We start from the raw sequence: 25,997 nt of genomic DNA on the forward strand, positions 1-25,997 counted from the left end.
CAGTTCCTCTTACTACGTGTCAAGGGAGCAATTAATATCCTCAGTTAGGTGGAAACCAGTTTATTTATGGAAAGTCTTGAACAAGCCCCACCCAGCTCTGGGAAACATAAAAAAACTAAACTGTTGCATAGATCAGTCCAAAAAGAGACACAAGCCAGTCATATCCAAGATTAAAAAGTCTTATTTGAAACGCAAGAAGCAAAAAAAAAAAAAAAAATTAAACAGTTTCTTTTTGAAGTGGAATGTTACAGAAAGTTACAGTGATAACCCCGAGAACGGGAAGAAGAGCAGAGATGACCAAGATTTGAAAGGCTGGTTTATCATTGATACATCAGTACTGACCTATACTGTTCACACATATCCAGAGAGAATATACAGTGTAGTAAATTATACATTTGGCCATTTTTCTTCATTCAAGTTTAAAATATTTCACTTACAGTTATGACATATTATGTTCAGCAATGTTTACTGTTCAAAACTACCTTTTTTTTTTCTCATCTTTGATAGTGAAGTTTATTGTTCAACTGTAAAATAGACGACTCTTTCAATTGGAGGGATCTTGACAAAATACATTTTTAAAGTAATATCAGCCAATATAGAATTATTGGATTTAAATTACTCTCATATATCAGTATTGGCTTTAAAAAGCTTATCTATCAGGCTCTAAAAAACAAAAAGGTTTTCAGTCGATAGTGTTGTTCAAAAGGTGATGTAACCAGCGTGGAAAAAAAAAAAAACGGTGGAAATGAATCCTTTTAGCCAAAAGCAAAAATATTTTCTTCTATTTATCAAGTCCTTCACTGTGCAGACAGTCTTAGCACCACATTTGGCAAAATACAAAATCTAAACAGTGATGGGAGTCCATTCGTGTCTGCTGCGAACGCGCGTTTCGTCCCCGTCACTGCGGGGCCAGGGGGATGCCTCTAGCGTCGGTGACCTGGCCCTCCTGCAGGTTCTTGACCAGCTGAGCCAGCCAGCGCTTGGTGGTGGTGTCGTCCTTCAGCACCTGAGCGAAGGTGCTGTCCTTCAGCTGGTCTGGCAGACACTGACGCAGGGCTTCTCTGGCTCTGAAAGAGAAACCACGTGTCACAAACTAATGTACTATTTTTGTCCCTGACTTTTCACGTTGGTTGTCTCAATAGCAGCGAGAGGTAAACTTAATCCCACATTAATGTTACATACAAACTGGGGAACAGGGTTATTCTTTAGATAAAGTACAACAAAGATCAATCTATACTTCTAACATAACTTCTCTTCTGCAATGTGATTTCCTGGCATGCATTATTGATATTGCTTAAAGGGATACTAGCAGTAATGGACTATATCTTAACTATGAGGTTAAAACACTATACTGGTAAACTTCAATAAAGCATACAAGGTGTGGTTTTGTGTTTGGATCTATTCAGCCAGTCACTGTATTCTGTTTGTTCCTGAAACAGCTTTTGGAGGCACAAACAGAGGAGCAGAGCTGTGGTCTCCTTTAAAATACCTCTGACTACCGACTCACTGATAGAAATAGAAACAAACATGAACCTGCTGACATTAAAACACAAATCAGACACATAACTAACTTTTATTTGCTAAAATGCATGTCATCATTTCCCTCCTCACGAATGTACCATGTGATTAATGAATCAACCAATCCTCTGCTCAGCCGAATTCTGACACATCTCAATATCATGATTCGTGTGCTGGTTTAAACAATCGCCTCACTCATTAAATATGTTGCCTTTGATGTGCGATATGGAGTCTCTCCTGTTTACCCTGAAGATTCATTTACATTTCATAAAAATGTCATAATTTCTACTGATGTTAGCAGAAGGTTTAGCAGCCTCCACTGCAGAAAACCCTGTCACATCATGTGATCTGCTATCAATTATGACGATTATGTAATAGTTAAGTAATTGTAATGGGCTATTATTATTCTTACTCCTACCATCAGCCACAAAAAGCATAAAGAATTCATTCTATAATGTGCTAGATGGGACACAAGTAAGAACATTTGTACGTGTGTAATAACCAATATTTGGACTTTTTACTTATTCATAATCAGAAAGACAATTCATTAGTTTTCTGATTGTTTTAATTTGTGGTCAGTCATTAAGTTCCTACAACCCACAGACTGACAAGTCATTTACTTACAGTCATCACACACTATGTTTGATGTCATGGCACCACCTAGTGGCAAGTAATGATGAAGTTCCTCAGTTCTGTTCAGTTGATCGACAGGCCTCAAATTAACATTCCCTTGGCAGCAATACTTAGATCCTAAATCATTTCCAGCAACCACAACAACAGTTGCATTAGAAGTTTTGTGTCTTGTAGTCAGACCAGTAAGGTGCAGGGTACGTGTGCAGCAGGGAAGGTTCTGGGAAGTAGACACTTGGTTGCAGGACAAATTATTCTTATATCATTATTTTGATAAGAATCCCGTGCTGTTTGTGTGGGCTATTATTAGACTGGGCTTTTGTACTGAAGCTTCAGGGTCATTAGGGACTGGAATCCATCTCACACTGATCACCACTCTATAAAAAGCCAAACTTTAAATAAACGACCGTATACTGTATATGTGTGCGACGGTGATCTACCTGAGATTATCTGAGAGGCGAAGGTAGCAGCGAACAACATGCTTCAGCAGACGAGCTGATGGTTCTTTAGAGAGCTGGAGCACCATCTTCCCCTGCAAAATAAAAAGATAACAATTACATCCTGACAGGAGATCTTCTCCTATAATCAAGTGTCACGCAGTGCAGAGAGACCAGGTAGGTGGATTCAATCAATCAGATGTTTAAGGGACACTTACAAGGATCATGGCCACGTGAGAGAAACGTTCATATGTCTGACAAATATAAGCCAGCCCCGTATCATCCAACAGGATCTTCTGCAGTATGAAGGTAGCAACCTGCCGAACAAAATTAAATGAAGAATGATGAGATGTTACCTCAGGTCACAAACCTATTATTTCTTATCCTATAACAACAGAGTAATGAAAAGGAGACAGTTTGAGTAGCACTACAGCACTGATTGTGGTGATAAATCTCCTTGAAGGTTGGAAGAAATTATTGGTATAAAGATCTGGTATTAAAAGAATACAGGAAACTAACTGAGCAGGGAAACAGTAAAGCTAACAGATGAAGGACAAAAGGTTCTGGCAGGACTTGATTCCTCACTAGCAGGTGTAATCACAGGTTTTTATCTATTAAACCAACAGTTGGAAAAGCAGCTGCTCATAGTTAAGTACCGTCTTGGAGAGTTCACTCCCTGATTCCATAATACGCAGACACAGCGGGATGATTTCAGTGGTGAGGAGGAAGTTAATCACTTCTTGCTCGTCTGTTTTGACCAACGCACCTGCGGGAAATACAAAAAGACAGCTTAGTGTGTGAACGATGAATGCTGAAGACACACAATTTGTCAAAAATAACCCCGAATCAAGAAACAGAAGTAGAAGAGGTTACCTATGACTCCGAGGCTGGTGAGTCTCAGGTACTCAAACGGCCGTGTTTTGCTCACAGTGTGCAGAAAAGGGTAAAGAAAAAGAGGGATGTGAGCGGCGAGAAAGGCCGACCTGGTGAAGAGCAAAGAAATAAAAGCGTTATAATCAATGTGACCTTCATTATACAGTAAATATCAAATGTAAGCTCTGATGTTACTTTTATATCTTCATGGAATTTGCTGATCAGGTAGACAATAGAAAATGTTTAAATGCCAACGTTGACATTACGAGCAACTAAGTTCATGACAGTCTCAATGCTGAGACGTGAGACATATTTACTTTTTCCCCTCATTCACATCCCCGTTAGCTTCCACAAAGTGGTTGCTAGTCTTCCTGGGGTCCACACAACAACAACAACAACAAGACAAACAGCAATTTAAAATCCTGTAATAATAAAACAAGATAAAACTAGTAAAAGCAAAACGAGCCAAATATAAAGACCAGAAAATACGTTACTGTGTCAATAAAAAGACACATATCTTTAAAAAGGTGTTGATAAGGTGAAATGTCTGATTTTAAATAACATACAAGTGAAAGAAAACAACTTAACTCCAGTTAAAATATAGCTGGAGATGCAAAATAGCTTCACAATATGCTGTTTGTCACATGGAATACCAAACTCCAAACACATCTCACAGACATTTACTGCCAGTGAATATTTGACTGTGTTTTGAATGATTATTGAATATATTTGCTGAAATGTCAACAAGTTCTGAGCACATGATGTCAGATGTAATGGAAAAAACTATGATTAAGAGGCAACGTCGTGAAGGAGCGTTACATAGTTGCAGCTTCTAAAGACAGTGCGAAACAAGTCAGTTACAGAAACCACTGCAGTTCTCCGTTAAAATGAACTCATCATTACCGTGTCTCTGGGTGTGAGGCGACACACTGCAGAAGTGCCAGCGCATTGCAGACTCTGTTAGACTGGTGAGCTGTGAGTGTAGGTGGGTTTATAGAGGGATAGATGTTCACTATTTCCTAAAAAGCAAAGAAAGAATCATATGAGGAAAGAAATCAGTTTAACTTCTCACCAAGGTCAGACAACACACTGAAGAGATACTATATGCTACAGCTAGGGATGATGGGACATGGGTCGTACCTGCAACAGGGCAGCGATGGTGCCGCAGGAGTGCCAGAGCATGGGTGCCAGGTCTGGCACAGACTCACGTTTCTTGCTTAATTCAAGCAAGGCATTTTCTCTGGTCTCAGGGCTGGACAACTCGTTGATCCATTGGTAGATCTTCTCCCTGTCTACCTGGGCCAGGGCTGTGACATTAGTTACAGCCTGTGAAATGAAGGAAAACAATCAACATATGACTCATCAAGAGAGAGAGAGAGAACATTACAGTATGAGGAAAGACATTATTTGCATTGTTTTGCTTATCATAATAACATAAAATGCATATTTTAGGAAACATAAACAGTCATAACCACAATATGACATCAGATAAATTACATCAAGGTATTCAAAATGACTGATTTTTACACCAGCGAACAGCTTTAACTGGGCATCACTGTGAATGAATTGGCAGTCTTGCTGAGATCTCACTGTAATTATTATAATGTGTTCACCTACTTATGTCACAGTCAAAATATGAATTATCTAAGTAGTCTGTGGCCCAGCACAGCCCAGCCAAATGTTGATCAAAGCCACAAAACTTGAAGTTTCAGTGGAGATCCCAAAGTTTCCAAATATATCAAATATAATAGCAGTAAATATGAATAAATGGATGCTGAAGACTAAAGAATATATCTAGAATATTTCCTGTTGATTGACTGTCTTAAAACAACAGTCAGGTGTCCAAATGAACATTGAAAGAGGTTTTCCTCGCTGTAATCATTCGTCCTGTTCATACTGGCTTTAAAAGATCCCCTTCAAATGTGCTTTCAATATAAGTGATAAAGGCCAAAATCCACAGTGTGTCTGCACAGTCATTTTGAGCAAAAAAATGCATTTAAAAGTTGATCTGAATCTTATATGAGGCTTCAGCAGTTTGAGTTAGTCATATCATGTGGATATTTGCCACATTTTCAGTCTATTTAGCATCATATTCCCTCTTTCTGTTTCCTCAGACAGTGTTTCCCTGTTGAGCTGCGGTGGAAGTATGGTAACAAATAGAGGGACTTTGGCACTAACAAGACTTCATATTAGCTTCATATAAATTTTTAAATACATTTTTGAACACAAGGACGCTTGTGGATTTTGATCCATATCACTTACATTATAAGCGCATAATGGTCAGTACGGGAGGAATGATTATGGCAAGAAAAATATGTTTCAATGTTCATTTGTGCTCCAGTCTTAAGACAGACTTCAAAAATTGCGAACCTTTCCTTTAAGGACTTAATACGGTTGGTACAGTACGCGGATAATAGATACTTACTGCACCCGTAGCCAGCATTCTCTGAAGCTCTTAGTGGTTGTTTAAAAGAATAACTGTATCAACTGAAGTGTGGTTTAGTAAAAAAAAAAACTAAATGCGACTGCAGTGAAACAAAAGTTGGTGTAACTAACACGATACGGACAGCTAGCCCGCGTTAGCTGGCTGCTAACGCTAAGTGTCTTGACGAATACAATCTAGTACGCACGTATCCTACATCACCTTTACAAGCAACAACATTTCACTAAGATAAATGGATAATAAAGACGTTATTATTCTCATTTGTAAAGAGCACAAAACTGAAAGCTATTAATCCAATAACATAATCCAGTAGCGAGTTTTTGTTCGGGGGCAACAAGCTAACCTAGAAACAAATACGTAAAATATCGCGAGATGAGACTCTACGAGATCTCGGTTCTCATTTCCGTTGTAAATTTTCACATTCCCGCCATCATCGCGCAGTGTTGCGAGGCGTCGTGTGCGGGTCCACTGTCAACAAGAGACGGACTGGGAGCAGGTGAATGCCGGCAAAACAAACTTTCCTGCCCTCGGAGGACCTACAAAGACAATACTGTGATTTAAAAGTGTCGGGACGAGCGTACGTCATCGACAGGTAAAGAACTGCGACGGTGTAATCAAACTGTGGCACTGTTTTCATCACCAAATTACAATCAGGCAAATTAGCCCGTTAGCCTGCTAGCCGGACGTTTTGCTAATGTCGGCCTCCTCCATCCATTCAGCGACATTTACCTGCATCCCAGCTGTAGTGTCACCCTGGATAGCTCTTCGTAACTTTGCTGCCGCTTTTGCTCATTTAACTATGTGACTGTTTGTCTTGCCAGAATAACGGTAACGTAGCGCCCAGTCGCACCTTCGCACGTCTTTGCTGCCGTTTGATGATGGCTAATGCAAACTCAGGCTATATTGGCTCTTTAATGGCATCGCTAGCCTGCTAACATGAGCGGCTTGAGTTTCCCCACTTTGTATAACATTCAGTGTGTATCATCCAGATGTTGTAACGTTAATAACGTGTCTGTGCTGTTTAGCTGCTGAGCTACGTTGCTTTTGGTCGACTTTGGGAGTTTGTTGTGACTTTCAACAAGGAGCTTAGTTGTAAAGCGATGCACAACGTGGGCTACCTTAATTGAGTTGCTCAGGTTAATTGCAGGGGTTAGAGTTCTTAGGCACCATGTCTGATTTCAGGTGTAAAGCAGTTTTAAATTCATATAATACTTAATTCATTATATTGTACACATTTCCTCCCGGACAACTTTACAGACTCACAAATCTTTTCTTGCTTTAATTCCTGTAATTCGTTTTTATTAAGAATAAGAAATACGTTGTTAATGCCGATGGAAATTCAAGTGTCATAACATCACTGTCCAGCACACATCACACACGACAATAGTAAAATAGAAAAGGCTATAATGTTATACATTGTGCAGTATTTATATACGTAGTATAAAACAAAATGAGCAGTGAGATAGATTTAAAAATAGTTATTATCCATTGTGCAGTGAGTATAAACATAATATATAATGATTTATGATTAAAAAGAAGTAGAATTATTATTATAGTGGGCAATAGCTGAGTAACGTTAATCAGAATCAGTCTGTTTATTGGCCAATAATATAATAACAGTAAGGTAATGATAATAATTAAATAAAGTAGTGCTAAAATTGAATGAAACATTTTACATTTATTTACAGAATGGAATAACGATAGCGTTGACATGGGATATAAAACTTGAAATGAAATATTGACTGTAAAAAAGGAAATATGGAGTCTGTCATAGACCAAGAAACGGTGACTAGTGCAAAAATTAAATGCGACTTTGAAATGGTTTGGAGTAGCCTGGTTACCGTTAAGGATTTTAGCTCAATAAGCTGTGTAACATCAGCTGTTAGTGCTATGGATTTCTTTCTTTTTTTTAAAGACTTGCAGTTTTTATTTCACATTACAGCATCAGTCATACAACTGATGACTTATAATGATACATTTTATGTGAAACCAACTCAAACTCTGCATTCCCACCCCCAACCCAACCCAACACGGAAACGAGAGGAGTCAACCTGCATATATAGTGGCTTGAGTATAAAGCTACTGACAAAAAGAGGCTCTGAAAAAAGATAATATACAAAAGCATATCTCTCACATAGAAATCAAAAACAGTTTGCTTCCACCTCATCTTTACACTGAAGAAATATTTTTCTGTCCTGTCTACGGATTTCTTTAAAATCAACATCATTGAGTTTATTAACTTACTCTAATGTTAGCTGTCTACAGAGCAATGACAGTAATGACAAGTACATTGAATATATTAATTATAATGGAGCAAAGCTGTGCAGTGATATTCGGAGGCATTGATTTAGTCAAAGCAAACAATTAATCATTCACTCTTTTTACACTAGACGTTGCTGTCTGACAGTTGATTTAATTTCCCTCTTGTTTAGGATTTGTTTGGTCACAAGTCCGAGCCTCCAAAGTGACCAACTGGATATTAAGCCATGGCAACCGTAGTGCCCAAAGTCTCCAGTGGTGGCACTGTTAAGATCCGCTTTACCAGCATGGACTTAGGTAACACCAGATGGAAAGAAGGAACGTTTGAGATTCTGGAGAAGGACAACAAAGTCAACCTCTGTCTAAGATTCAACAGTGGTGGAGCTCCTAAAACTTTCCAGGTATTGTTCAGTTTGTTTGGTTTGGACTTATTTGATTTAATGTGTGCACCTACCAATTGCTTTGCATTCTGAAAGAGTATCTTTGTACAATTTCCATTGTAATATTTAGAGAAAACACCTGTCACAACAACATCTGTTTCATCTGTGGAAACTTGATCAGAGCAGTCTTTGGTGTTTCTCCCTTCATTATCTAAATATGAGAGGCCTCAGGGAAAGCAAGCGATACGGTGGCTGATTGACGATGTATGCTATTCGCCCAACAAAGCAATGTCTAGCTTGTAAATAAGCAATAACTGACCACCGTATTCTGTGCCTGTCCCTTAACTCTGCCATTACTCAGTAAAAACTTCATTTCAGGGGGTTTCCATGGAATTTGCTGCACCAGTACCATGAAATGTACAGGAATGTACGACAAAATCTAAGTCAGGAACACACAACGGAGACCAGACACTTGACATTAGAACTATTTCCTTCAACATGCATCGATTTATATCTTTTTAATTTGTTTTTGGTCTCAACAGATATGAATAATAAGTTGTGAATTTTACCGGATGATGGTCTGAGACTGATATGGTGTAAATAAACTTATTTCACGTGATATACAACATACTGGATTTTTTCTGACAGCCAGAAAGAAGTATATATTGAACAACTGAGTAAAAACAGAGGACAACACACTCAATGTCAGGTAATTTACGAGTAGAAAGGCATTGTTAGGCAACCCTCAAAATCCCACGAGAAAAGCCAGTCATTGTACCAAAACAGAAAACAAAATCTATGACATTGATCAAAATTTGGTTTGTTTTGCTAATGTATGCTGCAATTTGTACAGAAAATGGGGGGGGGGGGGGGGGGGGGGGGGGGGGATGAGGGTACTGCAGTGAAACCAGAAAAACAGGATTTTAAACGAAATATCTCTGTGTTTTCCTGTCGCCTTGTTGTTTGTTATTCTCACACATGTTCCTTATTTCAGCCCTAAAAACAAACCGTGTTCGAAACGAAATGAATGAGAATGACTGGTAGTTGACTGGATCTGAAGATAAATAATAAGAAGCGTTAAACACCACAAACTGTATGATTTTATCTCTCGACTGTTAACGGAAACTGGCAGAGACCGACTCAGACCATCTTGTTTACATCAGTTGTGGTGCCCAAATCGTAACTATAACTTGCTCAGCAGTCGTAAGGAGCAATAGACTTGAAAGGTGGCCTTCAAAACATTAACGTAAAATTTTGAAAACTCCAATATTGTATAAATCAGTCATGCGTCATCCATATTACCTGCAGTGGCCTTATACATCTAGAAATATTAAAGGTTCTTCCACTTCCACATGTGCGTGTATGTAGAGCATGACATACAAACAAAACAGACCTGCTCATCAAAATATTGTTCCACAGTGCCACAGGGGGTTAAAAAAAACTCAACAGGGCACATTTTTTTAAAAGACAGCTTCCTCAGTGTAAATGGTAGTAGCAAAAAACTCCACTAATATGCAAATGTCTTCCTCTCATAACCCAAAGTCATTGCTTGACACACCAGGAAAAGCACATGTGTACATAATAAAATCAATGTTGGTTTAATTCCATTTAGCCGCTTCGGTTTCAGGGTCCTGGTATTGTTCATGTTGACTCGTTAATGTTATTAGTAACACCTGTGCTTTTCCTGCTATGACAAGTCAAACTGTCTGCTGTGGAAAAAGGCTCAATTCAAGGTAAACAAGAGTATCAGAACATCTGTCCATCTCCTGTTGTAACATCAGTCAGGAGTACTGCTCTGTTGGTTGTCTCACTGTAACTCCTATGAAGTAAATAACTCGCTGCCTGTCATTAAACTACAGTAGAAATTTAGACCATCTGAATGAGTTGTAGGTTCATTCTCGCTATTGAGTGAACGTATGGGGTCGTGTGTAAGGATTGAAACATGTTTATTTAACCATGTGTTGGCAGGAATATGAGTGTGTAGATAGATCATACTAGGCAAATGCATGGACAGTGGAGGTTCAGGAGTGGTTTGACATGTTTACATGATGATGGGCATTTTGACAGCTGCAAGTCTCTTCAAGGGGCAAGCTGTAAACTTTTTTTTTTTTTTAAGGGGACATATTATGCTCATTTCCAGGTTTATATTTTTAATCTGGGGCTTTGATGGAATAACTTTGCAGGATTTACATCCCCTTAGTTCAGCCTCTGTCTGAAACAGGCGTCTTTAGCTTTTATTTCTTTAAGTCCCGCCTCCTGAGGAGCCACTGTGTTCTGATTGGACAGCTTCAGGAAGCTGCCCCTTGACAGACGTCCGCCAGCTCTGGAGGCTACGTCAACAAACCGTTCAGTTCAAATTCCAAAAATTCAGTTAAAAAAATTGGTAAAATAATTCACAGTTTAAATCCAAGCAAATTAATTGTCAGCATAGCACCAGCAGGTTAATAAATGCAGTTGTTATTATTTATAAGAAAAACATAAGAATGAAATTAATGAAACTACGTCGAATTGTTTTCTGGCCCTCAGCTCAACCAGAACGTGAAGACCATCAACCAGAACCCGAACCGAATCATGCTGACTCTGAAGGACAACAGTCTCATCACGCTGGATAAGATGACCCCGACTTTAGTTCAGAAGACTAAAGAATACCTGGAAAAACTGAAGCAGCCAAAAACAAGTAATTACACCTGCGCTTATTTTAAGAGCTTTGTTGATGCTTCACAGCACGACAGAAAGGAACAAAATTGTTATTTGTGATGTTGATAAGTTTGTCCAACGTGAAGTCATTATTTTTAGTTACAGTATTTCTCAAGTTAATGTTGAATTGATACAGATTTTGACAGTTGTGGGGCAGTAACGTACCTGTGTGGGATGAACATTGATAGAATCCAGTTATAACTTTTCATAAAATCATAACAAATGACAACAGCTACCTCCACATATTTTGATGTTGAGCACTGTTGACTATTTGTTTTATTTAGTGGATTTTAACCGAGCCATAGATAAAGAATGTCCAGATTAGAAGGTAACACACAATATTCTTTTATTTTCACTTATTTATTATTTCATTTTGTTCAGATTTATTTCCTCCTCTTCCTCCCTGACCTTTTGTTTTCTGATGTTACAACTCTGTCCTGCTCCTTGTACTCTTGATACTCTGAAGCAGATTTTCTATTTAGAGAAACTAAAGTGACTAATACTCAACATGATAGTCATCAATGCACTGAACCTTTCTTGGCCGGATATGGCACCAATTTGTGATAACAAGCCTCTGATCTTCTGAATTTAAGCTAATCATAAATCCTGACATCAAGCTACAACAACTACAGCCTTGAAAAACGTCTCTCAGGCCGTTTCCTCCTGACTCTGTCTATTCCTGAGGCTGAGTTTTCCCATAATTATGTAATACTCGTGTCCCAACAGTATCCCACAGGACCCGTTTTGTGTTTTGGAGACAGCACGTCTCCGCTTCAAGGCACAAATAACTGACAGTAATTATTTGGTTTAAAAAACATAATATCCTGCACATAATTCGTGACACATTGTTGGTTGATGATTCAATCAAACCATTGCTCAACTGTGTCAAAAAATATTAAGATGTTGCTCAAAGATGCAGCTATTTATAGTTCCTGACTTCTCTTCAATAAAGATGTCCAATTGAATATAAAACACAAAAGAATAAACTAGTTTTTGTAATGAAATGAACATAAGTACCTGTGTTAAAAGCAAAATACTTAACTATTTTGTCATAATTACAGACTGAATCGTCCAAAGAATCTTTTCATCCACATACTTTGTACTGATTTCTTTTATTCCTTCTTAATTTATCAGTTTTAAAATCATCCCACGGAAGCGCGAACTTCAGTGTTCTTGGCAACCGCTCGGTGAAAAACGAGAGCAATCCTTCAGGAGAGAGACAGGTGAGCAACGACTCAAAAACCACGTTTTTAAACATTTAAATGTAGAGAGAAGCGTTGAGGTTACATTTGATTTAAACGTCCGGACTCCTAACGTCTTCCAGACAACACCGAGGCGGCAGAGCGTGGAAGGCCGAGAGGACACGATACCGCGGAAGCCTCTGGGCAGCCCGAGCAGAGCGGCGTCCACTCCCACTCGCACTGGACTCTCTGAGAACAGGTATGAAGGAAATTCATTTTGCTGTTGCTATGCGACTTAATGTCATGCGAACAGATCATTTTAACTATATCTTGAGGTTATAACGCTTGGTAATAACGGTTAATTTCACTGTGTATCCATAAATTTTGTATATAACTGGAATGCAGAGTTTGATGAGACACCTGAAGCGTTCTTTCTCTTTCTATTAAAAGTACTGTGTTAGTGTGCTTTTCAGGTTAAGTAGAACAAGTGTTGTTGTTTTTCTTTTCACTGACAAGAACAACGGACCTCTTGTTGATAATTTTATTCCTAAATGAAACAGTTCACACTGGAATTGTCACTTCAGGCTCGTGGCATGAACTGTTCCGCGTTACTGTTTTTCAGGAGCGAGAAGAGAAAGAGACTCCTGAACTCTGAAAGTGACCTGACTGAGGACTACCCCAAGGAAAATGACTCCTCGAGGTAAAAGCAACACGCCCCGCTGCTCAGACTGAACTGTAGTGATGCTGGATACACATAGAATGACCTGACTTATGCTGCCTTTTATCACAATCATGTGTTTTTCTTCTGCCAGAATGCTAATATCTCGTAGTGTAAGTCGAACCGTATATCTACATATACATGTGTAATTGCTGTCAGTGGCAAAGAGGAACATCTAGATCATAAATCAATGTGCAGATGAGTTTTTTTGTCCTAATAAATTAATTTCAGGTGCCTTTTCCACAGTCAGATAACATTTAAAAATACATATGTACATTTTCTTAGCAACAACAAGGCCACTTCAGACCCATCCAGGAAGTTTCTACTGAGCTGCAAAGATAAGCTGAAGCAAACAGAGGAGAACAGGAGCTCAGGTAAACCTCTACATTCACAGCTCAGCAGCAACACCATCTGTATACGGTAACACTGCTTATGTCCTCAGCTGTCATACCGGCATCTTAACAAATTCTTCTTGTGGTGCTACGTTGACTCAGTTTTACCAGAAGCAGTAAAATTCATTTTACATGTTGACTTTATCTGCATAATCTCTGGAGATTTACAGAAGCAAGTTTTGAGAGATGAGTTTATATAGAAAAATTAACCTACATATTTCATGTTCTGTCTCATCACACTTTTTAACCCTTTCCCTCAGCTCCACTGGGTTCAACTCCCCTTCAGCCGACGTCATTCTACGGCAGCCGATCTGTGACTAAAGACTACAGCCAGAGCCACTCTTTTCTGGACAGGTCAGTTTCTTTAGTGGTCAGCTAGAAGTACTAACACGCCGGGGCTACTTTTCCATTTGATACATGAGCAGTGAAACATCTGGTAGCAATTTTATAGAAAAGTAGGAGAATAGTGTCACTTTATTGTCCATGTTTATTTGATGACTATACAGTTTCCAAAATCAGATTGAGAAATTGTAATCGGCCTTGAATTGAATGTCCAAGTTAAAGAATTGAATGGCTGTTATGACATGGATTGACAGTTATAATATCTTTACTAAAAATCCCCTCAGGCCATCCAGTACATCACAGACCAGCACAGCCAAGAGAAGCCTCATGCTGCCCAATCACTCCACTCCTTTCAAGAAGGTTCGCCCCTCTCTGGACTACGGTGGTTGGAACAAACAGAGGCCCTCCACTCTGGCCCAGGCTCAGCCTCCACTGCAAGGGTAAGAACATGCCAGATGGGATCTGTTATATGTGTAGAGAGAGTGGATTGTATATGTTTTGAAAGTTGTAAAACCAGCTGACATGCCAAAAAAAAATGGGGAAAAGATGTTGTTGATGCCACTTGTCCTGACAAAATCTGTCTCCAAAAGTCAGCTTTGCAGTTGTGGTTTACTGAATTTACATTTACTTGGTTGGAAAATGACATTTAAACAATTGTAACATTATGAAAACTAAGTCTCTGCAACTCTTCAAAACTATTTATTTAGAAGAAAAGATGTTTTTGGTGCACTCTAGTGAGAAATTTAACCCGTCACGTAGACGTTCTTCTGTTTTTATTAGATTTTTTGTGATGCCATCCAATGTTTAATTCTTCCAACTTGTACATCACAGATTTTCCAACCTGGGCAACACTTGCTACATGAACGCCATCCTGCAGTCTCTCTTCAGCCTCCCCTCGTTCTCCAATGACATGCTGAAGCAGGGCATCTCATGGAAGAAGGTGCCCATCAATGCATTGCTCAGGTACTGCGTTCAGCTCAATCAGCATCAGGGGCAGATTGTAGGGAGAGACGGTGTTGTTCAGCACGTCTACAGATTGTTAAAGTGTGAAATGAAATGCCCACATAGAGTGAAACAGTCAACAGGATGTCATGCAAGAAACATGCTCTAAAAATAACTCAAATGAACGTAATGTAGTGAGAATTATTTGTTCATGTGCTTTGCTAGCTGACCCCTTTTTTTTCAAAACCTGCTTTCATTTTTTTTTCCTGCATGGTATCATCACTCCTTCCAGGCGTTTTGCTCACCTCATGGCTAAGAAGGACGTGGGCTGTCCAGAGACAAAAAAGGACCTCTTGAGGAAAGTGAAGAGTGCCATCTCCTCCACAGCTGAGCGTTTCTCTGGAAACATGCAGAATGTAAGATTTCTCTCTACTATCAACAGTTCAGAGCAGCTCTGGTCTACAAGTACTAGAATAAAGTACCTCAGATCTTTTTATGTAGAGATTAGTCCACACACTTAACCTGGAAAATACACCTTAAAGTCACCTTAAATTCAAATGTCCTCATATATTCATTGTGTTTAATTAAATCCCTGCATGTCTCCGTGTTTATCAGGATGCTCATGAGTTCCTGAGTCAGTGTCTGGACCAGCTGAAGGACGACGTGGAGAAAATGAACAAAAGCTGCACGAACGAAGCCGCAGCCTCCTCCTCCTCCTCCTCATCTTCTTCCTCCACGGTGTGTGAGAACGGCCACGAGACGACGCCAACGACGACGCCGTCCTCGGCAGCCAAGGCGGAGCCCGGCGACGAGGCGGACACCTCCCGCATCTACACCTGCCCCGTGGCGGTCAACATGGAATTTGAAGTGCAGCACACCATCACCTGCAAAGGGTGAGGCCCGTTTCCCCCACTTGATCATCATGAATTTCTCTTCTCTGTAATGTAAACTGTTAAGACGCCCCGGAGAAGATGGAAAAACTGTGATCACCCTCATGTTGTGTTGCAGCTGTGGCGAGTTGGTGACGAAGCGAGAGCAGTTCAACGACTTGTCCATCGACCTACCGCGCAGAAAGAAAACCCTCCCACTTCGCTCTATCCAGGATTCTCTGGATCTCTTTTTTAGGGTGAGTCTCTTGTTTTACCTTCTGATCAGTTTCAATGGAAAGATAATCTATCGACACTTTATACTCCTTTTTAAGAACGATCCCTACATGAAACATTGAACATTTAATGACAGAAGACTCTTCTTTTTCTCTTGTAGATGGAGGAGATTGAGTACTCGTGTGAAAAGTGCAATGGGAAAACAGCGACCGTTACACATAAATTCAGCAAACTACCCAGGTATCTACACAGACTACTCAAGTTATCACACTTGTAGTAAAACACTAGAAATGACACATATTTTACAGTTGAGCAGAGCTGCGCTTCATTTCAGACAGAGTTTAAGTACCGTAGCTGCTAGAATCACAACACAGACAGTAAACAATGATGCATCTTTTCCTCCCTTCAGAGTGCTCATCCTACATCTGAAACGGTACAGCTTTAATGCCCAGCTGTCTCTGAACAGTAAGCTGGGCCAGCAGGTGGTGATCCCCCGCTACCTGACCCTGCTGTCCCACTGCACCGAATCCACACGGCCCCCCATCAGTCTCGGCTGGAGTTCCCAAGCCTCCATGTAAGACATCCTAAACACTTTAAAACAAAAAGTGTGTAATCATCTTATAGGTTTTTTAAAAATCTTTATACGAAAGGATTTTAATGAGATGCTTTGTTGCTCTCAAAGGTCCAGAACACTCAAAACGTCGCAGTCGGTCAACTCCTCCTCAGGACCTCTCCGGTAAGTCCTGCTGATTCTGCAAGACTTTCACATTATGATGTCAAACAGACAAATAAATTAATAATCGTATTCACATTAGGCACAACTAAGGTTTTCTTAAGGCAAAGCTGTGAACTCCCAGCTGCTCCAGATGTGCTACAACCTGTTCTGCATTCAGCATCTTTAATGAAATATATGTATAATGTCACACATAGCAAGACTACGAAATGTTGGCACAGACCAACTATTTATTCACTGAAATAAAATGTTCTATATCGGGATAGGTATCAATATCAGGATATGAAATGACCTATATATCATATTGCCCAGCCCTACTCACCACTAGATGCCACTAAATCCTACAGACTGGTCCTTTAAATACAGTATTCTCAGACTTTCAATCATTGAACTCTTAAATGTATGTGTAGGAGGGTTGGAGGGAAGGTGGCCAACTCCAGCTGCACCTCCATCCTCGTGGACTCTGACTGTGAAGAGGAGCCTAACAGAAAGGTGAACGTGAGCCGCAAGCGACGATTCAGCAGCTGTCTGCCTGACGACGACGACCGACCGGAAGAGGTGTGTGTTTACTGACCAGCCTGTGATTCAACCCCCCTTTTTTTCCATCTATGTTGCTTCACACCGTTTTTTTTTTGTGTGTTTTCAGCGGGGAGCAGCGATGGATTCAGCAGACTTCAGCGGTATAAACGACGATGAAATGCTAGCAGCCGTGCTGGAGATGAGCCGTCAAGAGGCCGGGCTCTCTGCTGCACCTCCCATGGAGGACGAGCCAACCAGCAGCCCAGACACAGGCTTTGGGGACACTGATGCCCACGACCTGGCCTATCACACAGAGCTGCTGGACACAGACAGCAAACAGCCTGCAGGTATGCAGTTAGGAAAGATTGATATCTGCAGGTCTTAAACTCTGAACAACTGAATTTATACTGTATTTAACAGTCTTAAATTTCATTTACATTGGTCTGGAATGTTTTTTCTTTCCAGCTGTAGACTGTAACATCAGTGACAGTGGATTGTGCTGCAGGAAGATGTTTAACCTTTTATTGTGGAGTTTCACTGAGCAGCATCAGACCTGCAGCAAACACTGTCTCTGCTGCCGGCTACAGTAGCTCATTGACTCAAAATGGGCAAATGTCAATTTTAGTAAAAACTTAAATTAATTATTGTGTCATTGTTTAATCCAATTATCAACTTTCTGACTCTTAGCTGGGTCCAGGTCACTTCAATTGACTTATTATATTACTAGGAAATGTTATATATAGCTGGGAAATACTAACAAAACTGTGAATTATCAATGAATTCATGCACTTAATAGATTATTGTAAAGTTGTAATTGTTCCTACTGGTTTCCCATCATTCTTTTCCGACCTCAGCAGTCTTCAAAAGTCTTGAATTTAATGTGGTGAACAGTGCAGAAACCCTGAATTCAGCAGACAGGGTTTCTACAGAGAAGAGTCTATTTTTATTTCAGGCTTTGAGTTTTAAAGACAGAACAGGAGATTAATTGTGTAAAAGTAGCACAGAAAGATGCGCTGACTTGTCGAGCTTTCTGCATTCACACGAAATTGAAATTGGTGAAATATAAATATCCCTCACGCACTGTGTCGTTCTCTACCGTAAATCAAGTGTTTAAGTGGAGATAACCTCACTAGTGAATCGCTACATATTGTGTGTGTGTGTGTTGGTCTGGTGTAGATGTGCTGGATTCTCTGGACTTGACCATGGATGAGAACAAGGAGAACCAGACTCCGGAGGGCGTGCAGCAGCAGGGGGAGCTGGACTGGGTCCAGCAGTACAGTCTGGATCAAGAGAGGGAGGAGCAGGAGTTGCAGCAAGCTCTGGCCCAGAGCCTCCAGGAGCATGTAAGGTCCAAGGCCAGATGGCGTCTGTAGAGCTTCCCTGTTATACTGTAACACTATAAAGCCATGAAACCTGCATCAAATACAAAATACTATTTGTGTCGTGCAACAGTGTACTTTCATTATTTTTATTTCTTGTGTGTCTCAGATTGTTTACTGTACTGTTATGTGAAACACTGACCTGTATGAAACTATACACATAGTTTAGTTAACAGTCATGTTGATCTTCCAGTCCGAGCAGATGTTACAGTTTAGTAGTGAACTATTAACTTAATAAGCTTTCAGATATCATAGACCACACTGCAGCATGTACTTAGTGATCAAGCAGACATTAAGTAACCAAGAGACATGACCTGAAAAGGTGAAAATGCAAAGTTGAAATTTCCCACACTATATTTAAGTGATATAATACCGTGTTCCTGCTCCACCTTTATATAGGAAGCCCAAGAGATGAGAGAAGATGATGACCTGAAGAGAGCCACAGAGCTCAGCTTGCAAGGTACGAACCAAGACTGTTTACATGTCGGGTCGCTGGCTGTTGAAACTCGCAGACACTTGTTTGGCTGTCGTTGAGCTGGTGGCTGTTTGAGTGTGTTAAAGTGATGATGATGGTGGCTGCAGTCAGTGAAGAAGACATTTCTACTGGCTGTTCAGCCTAAAGAATCTGTTAAGATTGTCAATGTGTTTTCCTTTTTCTTCTTCTACAAGCGACAGCCGCAGTGTAAAACCAAACCTTATATAAGACAGTTATCTCAGTTGGATGTTAAATCAGACTCAGTGCTGTGAAAACACTAGATCAATAACAAAATCTCCTTCTCACCCAACAGAGTTTAATAATTCCCTGCCTGAGCTGTTGTGCTCAGATGACGATTCTGGCAACGAAGACGTTCTGGACATGGAGTACACTGAAGCAGAAGCCGAGAATCTGAAGAGGAACGCCGAGGTACTTAACATCCCGCTGTCACACAACACTTCTGTCTTGTTATTTCAATAAGCAGACCGGTGTATTTGAGAAGTAAGTGTCAAATTCTGTTCCCACAATCAATTAAAATGCAACACTTAATATACTACCAACATACTGGAGTAAAAATCCTTCTTTTACCTTTACATGAAATTAACTTTTCTTACTGTATTAATAACTTACAGTATCTTCCTTATATTTGAGCATATTTTACAGCTTATGAGATTGTGGATAAAAGCTTAATTTAAAGTAAATCAGACTATTTTTGCAGCACAACCCAAGTCCATTAGGTATTAGAATCATACATTAAATAAACACTTAAAGTTCTTTTAATTATACATTAAAACTAACTGAAATTGCTGCTCCTGCTCCGCCCGTTCAAAGCAAGCAGCAGCCACAGTAAACTGGTTGAACATCTCCAGGATACTTGCAGTCGCAGCTGTTTGTTGGTAGTCAACTACTATTGTGGATACGCTGCTCTCAGTCGTAGTAACCTGCTAATGAACCCTCTAATCCACAGAGCGGAGACTTGGCCAACTCTTTCAGACTCATCAGTGTCGTCAGTCACATCGGGAGCAGCTCCTCCTCTGGTGAGCACTACTGTGTGTTTGTGTGTGTTTGTGCTTTTGTCTGTTGTGTAGATTAACTCTCTGCCAACATTTATGTTCATTACTAAACAGGAGTAACTCAAAAACACCTTAAATGTCCAGTACAAGCTCCTCCAATCATGTCACATAGAGGACTGAGAGGGTGCGGCCTTTTGACCCCAAATTACACCTGATATTAACATGTGATCTGTGTGATCTGGATGAGGAGAAACGCATTGTGATTGGATCTCAGTCTGTGCAGCATGACCACATTTCAAAGAAAGAAAAACCCCTCCCAGAAAGTTGAAAGGTCACTGAACTCTTCCCGCTGGTTTAAATAAGCTAACAACAGCTACACGTACAAGTCCTCCCTCACAGAACATGAACAACTCATTCACATCATCGCTTCCCTCCACCTGAGACTCACCAGCTCCGTCTGGCTGATTTGCATAACGAGATCAGATCACAATGAGGGTAGTATCATGATAACAAGCACCCACTGATACCAGATGTAAATGCAAAGGCTCGTAGATCAGATGTCCTTATATAAATAACGTATCTGGATGCAGATCACATGTTAATATTGGGTGTAAATCGGGCCTCGATAACTAAAGACTTCATGCTGACTCAACCAGATCTTTTGTAAACAACAACATCTTTCACATCATTTTGCACATCAGAATCCGAATTATTATATAGAATTGATTTCAATGGTTATTTATAGCATCATACTCAGCATGTTATGTTGCATATTGCCTGACCTGATATTTACTTGTTCCTTGTGAACCATTGCACAACGTTTCCTCAATAAGGAGCACATCTTAAGGTACACAACTCAGCTGATAGATTGTGAACAATCCCTGCCACCTGCACTGTTTAAGCTGGTCTCCTCAGGCTTGCCGCTACACATTTGGCACACAAGTAGGGCAGAATAGATCACAGCCAGTGAAATCACCTAATACCATGGCACACTGCCGTCTGTCCTGACTTGACCGTCCGCTGGCTAACCTTATTTTCCCCCTCCTACTCCAGGCCATTACATCAGCGACGTGTACGACATGAAGAAGCAGTCGTGGCTGACCTACAACGACCTGGACGTGTCACGCACGCAGGAAGCCGCCGTCCAGCGAGACCGCGACCGCAGCGGATACATCTTCTTCTACATGCACAAGTTAGTCGGCGGAATAACATGATTGGGGGGGGGGGGGTGAAAGAGATTACACGAGACATCCGTACAATGCTCTTATCTTTGTGTGTCCTCAGGGATGTGTTTGAGCAGCTGTCTGAGATGGAGAGAGCCGGAGCCAGCAGCACTTCAGAGGTGGGAAGGAACGTCCTGCAGCCCCTCTGAGCTCCTACATCTACAGACACTCGCGCACACGTTTAACAGCTGAACCTCGGTAGATGGGAGCTCTCCTCTGAACAACCTCGAGTACTACTGATTGCCGTCCTTTTTCGGTCGTCTTCAGGCACTTCTTTTTCTTCTGCAAATCACTAAACGACAGGAGAAATCAGCAAACCTGTAAAAAAACACACCGACACACAGGTGCACAACTGTCGAGACTCTTTAAGATGCCAGAAATGCAGTTAAAATGTTCAGTGGATCAAATTTTGCCTTCATGTTTTTGGGGGCTGGAGTTTTTTTTTTTCTTTGCTATGATTTTATCAAACAACTGTAAAGTTTTGTTTTTTTTTCTTCTTTGTTTCTTTGTACACTTCTTTGAACTGCAACGCCATTCATACAAACTCACTTAAAAAGCAACTATCGAACACCAGATGCTACTGGAGCTTCATGGATTGTATGTTTTGCAAACCCTTTATTTCCCCCCATATAAACTAAATAAAGCTATATTCTATGTTGGATTATAAGCTATTATAGAGTTTAGAGGGTTGTTGTATTTAGCGGGTACATTTGGTGCAATATTTTTGTTCTGGCACAAACTGGCCGATTCAGATCAGCTTTCCTGTCAAGAGTGTGTGGATTGTTTTTCCCAGTTGCTTTTTGTGCTTGACATATTAACCTATTTGTATGTGTGGCTGTCTCCATACTTTATAAATCTCAAAAAAAACAAACAAAAAAAAAAAAGAAGAAATCAGTAAGTTCCATGTTTTGTTTTTACTGAGCTTTTCTCAGTAAAGCAGTAAAACCCATTTGATTCTTTTTGGGTTTTGAAGACTTGTGCCTCCCAAGAAAACTTTTATAAATGTGTGTTCAAGCTTTACTTTAAAAGTTGCACAACCTTTGTTGTTTTTGAAAATGTTTGTCAAACCTCAGCAATGTTTAAGTCAGATTTTTTTTCCTCTATAAAAAAAAAGCCAACAGATTTTTCTATTTATTATAGGGTTGATTTATCTTGGTCGAAGCATCAAGATAAGCCACGACAATTAGAAGTCATTAATACTAGACCACCAGGGAAGCTAGATATAGTGTAATGTCTTATTTCACATCTTTAAGGCCAGTATACAGTACGAAACACCTTCTGCTAACCCTCTTCACATTGTTCCTGTCAGACCTGCTCGCTTGTAGAAAAGGAGCAAAATGAGAGGTTTTTTTTCTCAAGTTTTGTACGGTTCTTCTGTGTTACCACTGTAAAATGAGATATCACTTCAACAGTTAACTAACATTCAAACATGATGTCTGCTGGACGTATTCAGATCACAGCAAATTATTTCCTCAGTTCCCTGTGAAATCAGATGACTTTTGTTTAATATAGCATTTAAAAACACACAGACTCAGCCCGTTGTAGTTGGGTTTTTAAGGAAGCGTGCAGCATTATTAGCTGACTTCCTGTGAGTACAATACTCTGCTGCACCATGAACATATGCCCAGTTATGACATCAGACAAGTTATTCTTTTTTTTTTTTTTTAAATATATATATATATATAAATATATATATGTCCGCCTTGGAGTTACAGTTCTGAAACATGGCGCCTTCCTGAACATCTTGTCCCAGATGCAGTGTAAAGAGGGTACAAAGTATTTGTGAAGTAAGAAAGAGCAGCTTTTTCTATCCTTCATATACAACTGACTTCTTCTTCTTAAAGCAGATTTTAATAAAATATTACAGTGAAAGTGCACAGACTTTTTTTTTTGATTTGATGTTAAAAAAAAAACAAACAAAACTCTTCAACCCTTCACTTCCAGTGTTTCAGACGAGTGTCCGACACAATCGGCGGGTTGTGTGTCTACCGCCGGGTGTCCTTGTACGTTTCAGGATCAGAGAAAGGCGGTGAATACAACAGTAGTCCGTCTGGTTACAGGAGAGTGTACGAGCAATATCCGTAGTGCAGTGTTCACTTTTCAAACAGTGAGGTTAACAGGAAACAGTCACTGTCACCTATCCTGGTCGCATCTCTTCATCAGTGGCTCCAGATGTCGACCCGTGAGTCTGTTGTACTCACTCAGAATGTAACTTTCTCTCTGCAGCATCTGGAAGCAAACCAACATCATATTAAAATGTGTGATGAAACGGCACATTCAGAGTTCAATTAGTTGCTTTATAAACCCATATGGTGCAAATATTCACACCATTAAATCATCAGCAATTTCAATGCTTGAGATGAAACCTGATTACAAACCCAAATTTCTAAACATATTTTCTTAAATCACCTGCAAGAATCTAGTCATGCTTGTTTTTTTTGGTTTGGTTTTTCTGCCTCCAGTACAATGATGGTGAGCTGAAGCCTGGTTTTTGGGTCTCAGCATTGAAAATTTATATCTGAATGATTCAACAGCAGCATCTCTTTCCCATAACTTAATCAGTGCGGATGACAAACAGACTTTGCCAGGAACCGTTTTCACTGGAAGGATTGTAATCAGAGCTGCAACAATCAGTCGGTTAACCAATTAGATGTCAACTATTAAATTATTTGCTAACTATTCAGATAATCACTTAATTGTTTGAGGTCATTTTTTTGACTAAACTGTCCAAATTCTCTGATTCCAGCTTCTCGAATGTGAGAATAGATAATGAAACTAATTGTTAGTTGCAGCCCTATGATGATATGATTTATTTAAGAATTACAAACACAAAAACAAAAATCAAAGGGACAACATGTTAAAGTGAAAATTTCCAACATGGTCCCATGATGTTAAAAGACAAAGAAACATTAAAAACTAAACAATACAATAATGAAATCAAAGCACATCACCACGGCTGTAGCTGTAACTGTAATACAGATGAAAAAGTCTCTGTTGCTGATTATTTTTTTCATTAATTGTTTCAACACTGGGAGAAAAACTATTCAAACGATCACCTCGATTGTGTTGGTTTGGAGGCAAAAATCTCCAAACCAACACAGCAGTGCTGCACCAGTAGAGGTAAATAAAAAATTATGCTTTTTGTACATCGGATGATGAACTCTTTGTTTGTTTTCTACATTTAGTTTCTTTCATGGTATCTCCTCACATACCTCAGCCCATTCCTCCTCTGTCTCATGCCTGTAACCCAGCAGGTGACAGATACCGTGTGCTGTGACGACCTAAAACAAGAAGAAAAAGTGTAATTAATCAATGTGAGGCCGGGTGTTAGTGCCATTAGTGTAGTCACAGGTACGCAGTGACAGGTTACTGGAGACTGGATGGTGATAGTCACATTTAAAGACCTGAATTATTATTAAATATGCTATTTAATGTTAATATCATCATCAATTTTCTGAGAGGCGACAAACATTTTATCATGGATATGATGAAACACACTGTTCGATGCTGCAGCTACTCACAGTCAGAGCTCCGTGCAGATCTATGGATTCCTCTTTACACTGCTTCATCACAAACTCAACCCCCAGGAAAATGTCCCCAAGGTTCAGCTCATCTCTATGAAGGGGACAAGGCATCTTACCAGGTCTCAGGTCCTGCAAAAAAAAAGCATAAACATGATGACCCCAGTCCACCAGATGAACCACTGGGTCACATAACATGGAACAATATGCTCATATGACATGAAAGCTGTTGAAAAAAAATAAGATTTCTATTAAAATAATAGACAAAGTAGCAATATACTATTAATAATGTGTTCACAAAAAACTGTAACTTGTCCTGTTAAATATTTATGTAAATATTAATAATTTATGTAAATTAACAGGGTGAAAAAATACAAAATTAAAATGATATCATGCAAATCAGCTTGTTGGTATTGAAAAAAATAACTGTTGTGATATGTCAGTCAGACAGTAATTTACAGATGGTCCTTAACTTAGTGTTTTCATGTCTTTTGAACTGAATGTCGTGTGTGTTTAATATCTAATTTCAAAGCAATAGCAGGCTAATGGAAGCAGGTGGCTTTATGAACTAACGGCTTTATTGTATTTTTTTAAACTTTACCTCGTAGAATGGAAATGAGAGGACATCCGTAGGTACATTTTTCTTCCTGTAAATGTTATTAATCTGTTGAATCCTCTGGTTGTCCACGCAGATGATGCCCAAGTCAAATTTCTGGACGCCCAGTATGTGTCTCAGTGTGTCCACATCTTTGCGCAGTCTGGCGCGGCGGAGAGGCACCACCTTTTGGAGATTACGCACCACTACACCCATTTTCAAAACTCCACGTAAAAAGAGAAAACATAAATTTAAAAAAAAATCTTGATATGCAGGTGAACGATAAAACTGTCCCACTTCCGGCGACGGACAGTTATAATACGTTAAAGCTTAGAAGAGCGGTTGGCTAGCTTTGCGTTTAGCCATTCCAGGCAGGCCGAATTCAAGGTGACACGCTCCGGTTGTATCAAAATATAGTTCCCACAAAACCGACAATAAAAACTTTCTCTGGCTTAGTTTAGATTGAACACTATCCTTTTAGGAAGCTAAACATGCTATGTCGTTCAAGGTGGGTGGCCGCTTTACTGTTAAAAAAGCCTCCTCGAGCTATGAATGGTCGCAACGTTGACGATAGCGGAACCGACTTTAGCGTCGGGTGGGGACCAAAAGTTTCGTGGGACCGGA

The 25,997-nt window shown here is 39.8% G+C and overlaps 3 protein-coding genes across 4 annotated transcripts; 1 reads left to right on the plus strand and 2 right to left on the minus strand.

Annotated features, from left to right (window-relative positions):
• Positions 1-165: 165 nt before the first annotated feature.
• LOC122992348 (CCR4-NOT transcription complex subunit 9-like) lies at positions 166-6,744 on the minus strand. 2 transcript variants are annotated; one of them, XM_044366120.1, is made up of 8 exons: positions 6,631-6,744; positions 4,599-4,784; positions 4,362-4,477; positions 3,459-3,568; positions 3,242-3,351; positions 2,804-2,902; positions 2,589-2,680; positions 166-1,067 (listed from the first exon to the last, which is right to left on the minus strand). In XM_044366120.1, exons 1-8 carry the CDS (start codon positions 6,634-6,636, stop codon positions 899-901), a joined length of 888 nt encoding a protein of 295 aa, XP_044222055.1. In that variant the 5' UTR covers positions 6,637-6,744; the 3' UTR covers positions 166-898. The 2 variants fall into 2 exon arrangements, with proteins under 2 accessions (XP_044222055.1, XP_044222054.1); XM_044366119.1 differs by lacking the exon at positions 6,631-6,744 and adding an exon at positions 5,884-6,267.
• Positions 6,353-21,928, plus strand: usp37 (ubiquitin specific peptidase 37). The gene is made up of 24 exons (XM_044366117.1): positions 6,353-6,493; positions 8,334-8,561; positions 11,067-11,217; positions 12,372-12,460; positions 12,562-12,677; positions 13,041-13,118; positions 13,422-13,510; positions 13,789-13,882; positions 14,155-14,310; positions 14,702-14,833; positions 15,105-15,228; positions 15,428-15,705; positions 15,821-15,938; positions 16,076-16,155; positions 16,325-16,489; positions 16,598-16,651; positions 17,059-17,206; positions 17,295-17,514; positions 18,344-18,510; positions 18,946-19,006; positions 19,335-19,450; positions 19,989-20,058; positions 21,088-21,226; positions 21,319-21,928. Exons 2-24 carry the CDS (start codon positions 8,388-8,390, stop codon positions 21,404-21,406), a joined length of 2,907 nt encoding a protein of 968 aa, XP_044222052.1. The 5' UTR covers positions 6,353-6,493; positions 8,334-8,387; the 3' UTR covers positions 21,407-21,928.
• Positions 21,929-23,162: 1,234 nt separating this feature from the next.
• ybey (ybeY metalloendoribonuclease) lies at positions 23,163-25,953 on the minus strand. The gene is made up of 4 exons (XM_044366121.1): positions 25,380-25,953; positions 24,779-24,910; positions 24,470-24,538; positions 23,163-23,486 (listed from the first exon to the last, which is right to left on the minus strand). The coding sequence occupies exons 1-4, from the start codon at positions 25,587-25,589 to the stop codon at positions 23,391-23,393; spliced, it is 507 nt and encodes a 168-aa protein (XP_044222056.1). The 5' UTR covers positions 25,590-25,953; the 3' UTR covers positions 23,163-23,390.
• Between the last annotated feature and the right edge of the window lie 44 nt (positions 25,954-25,997).

Source organism: Thunnus albacares, chromosome 11 (assembly GCF_914725855.1).
Source record: "Thunnus albacares chromosome 11, fThuAlb1.1, whole genome shotgun sequence".
Taxonomy (NCBI): Eukaryota; Metazoa; Chordata; class Actinopteri; order Scombriformes; family Scombridae; genus Thunnus; species Thunnus albacares.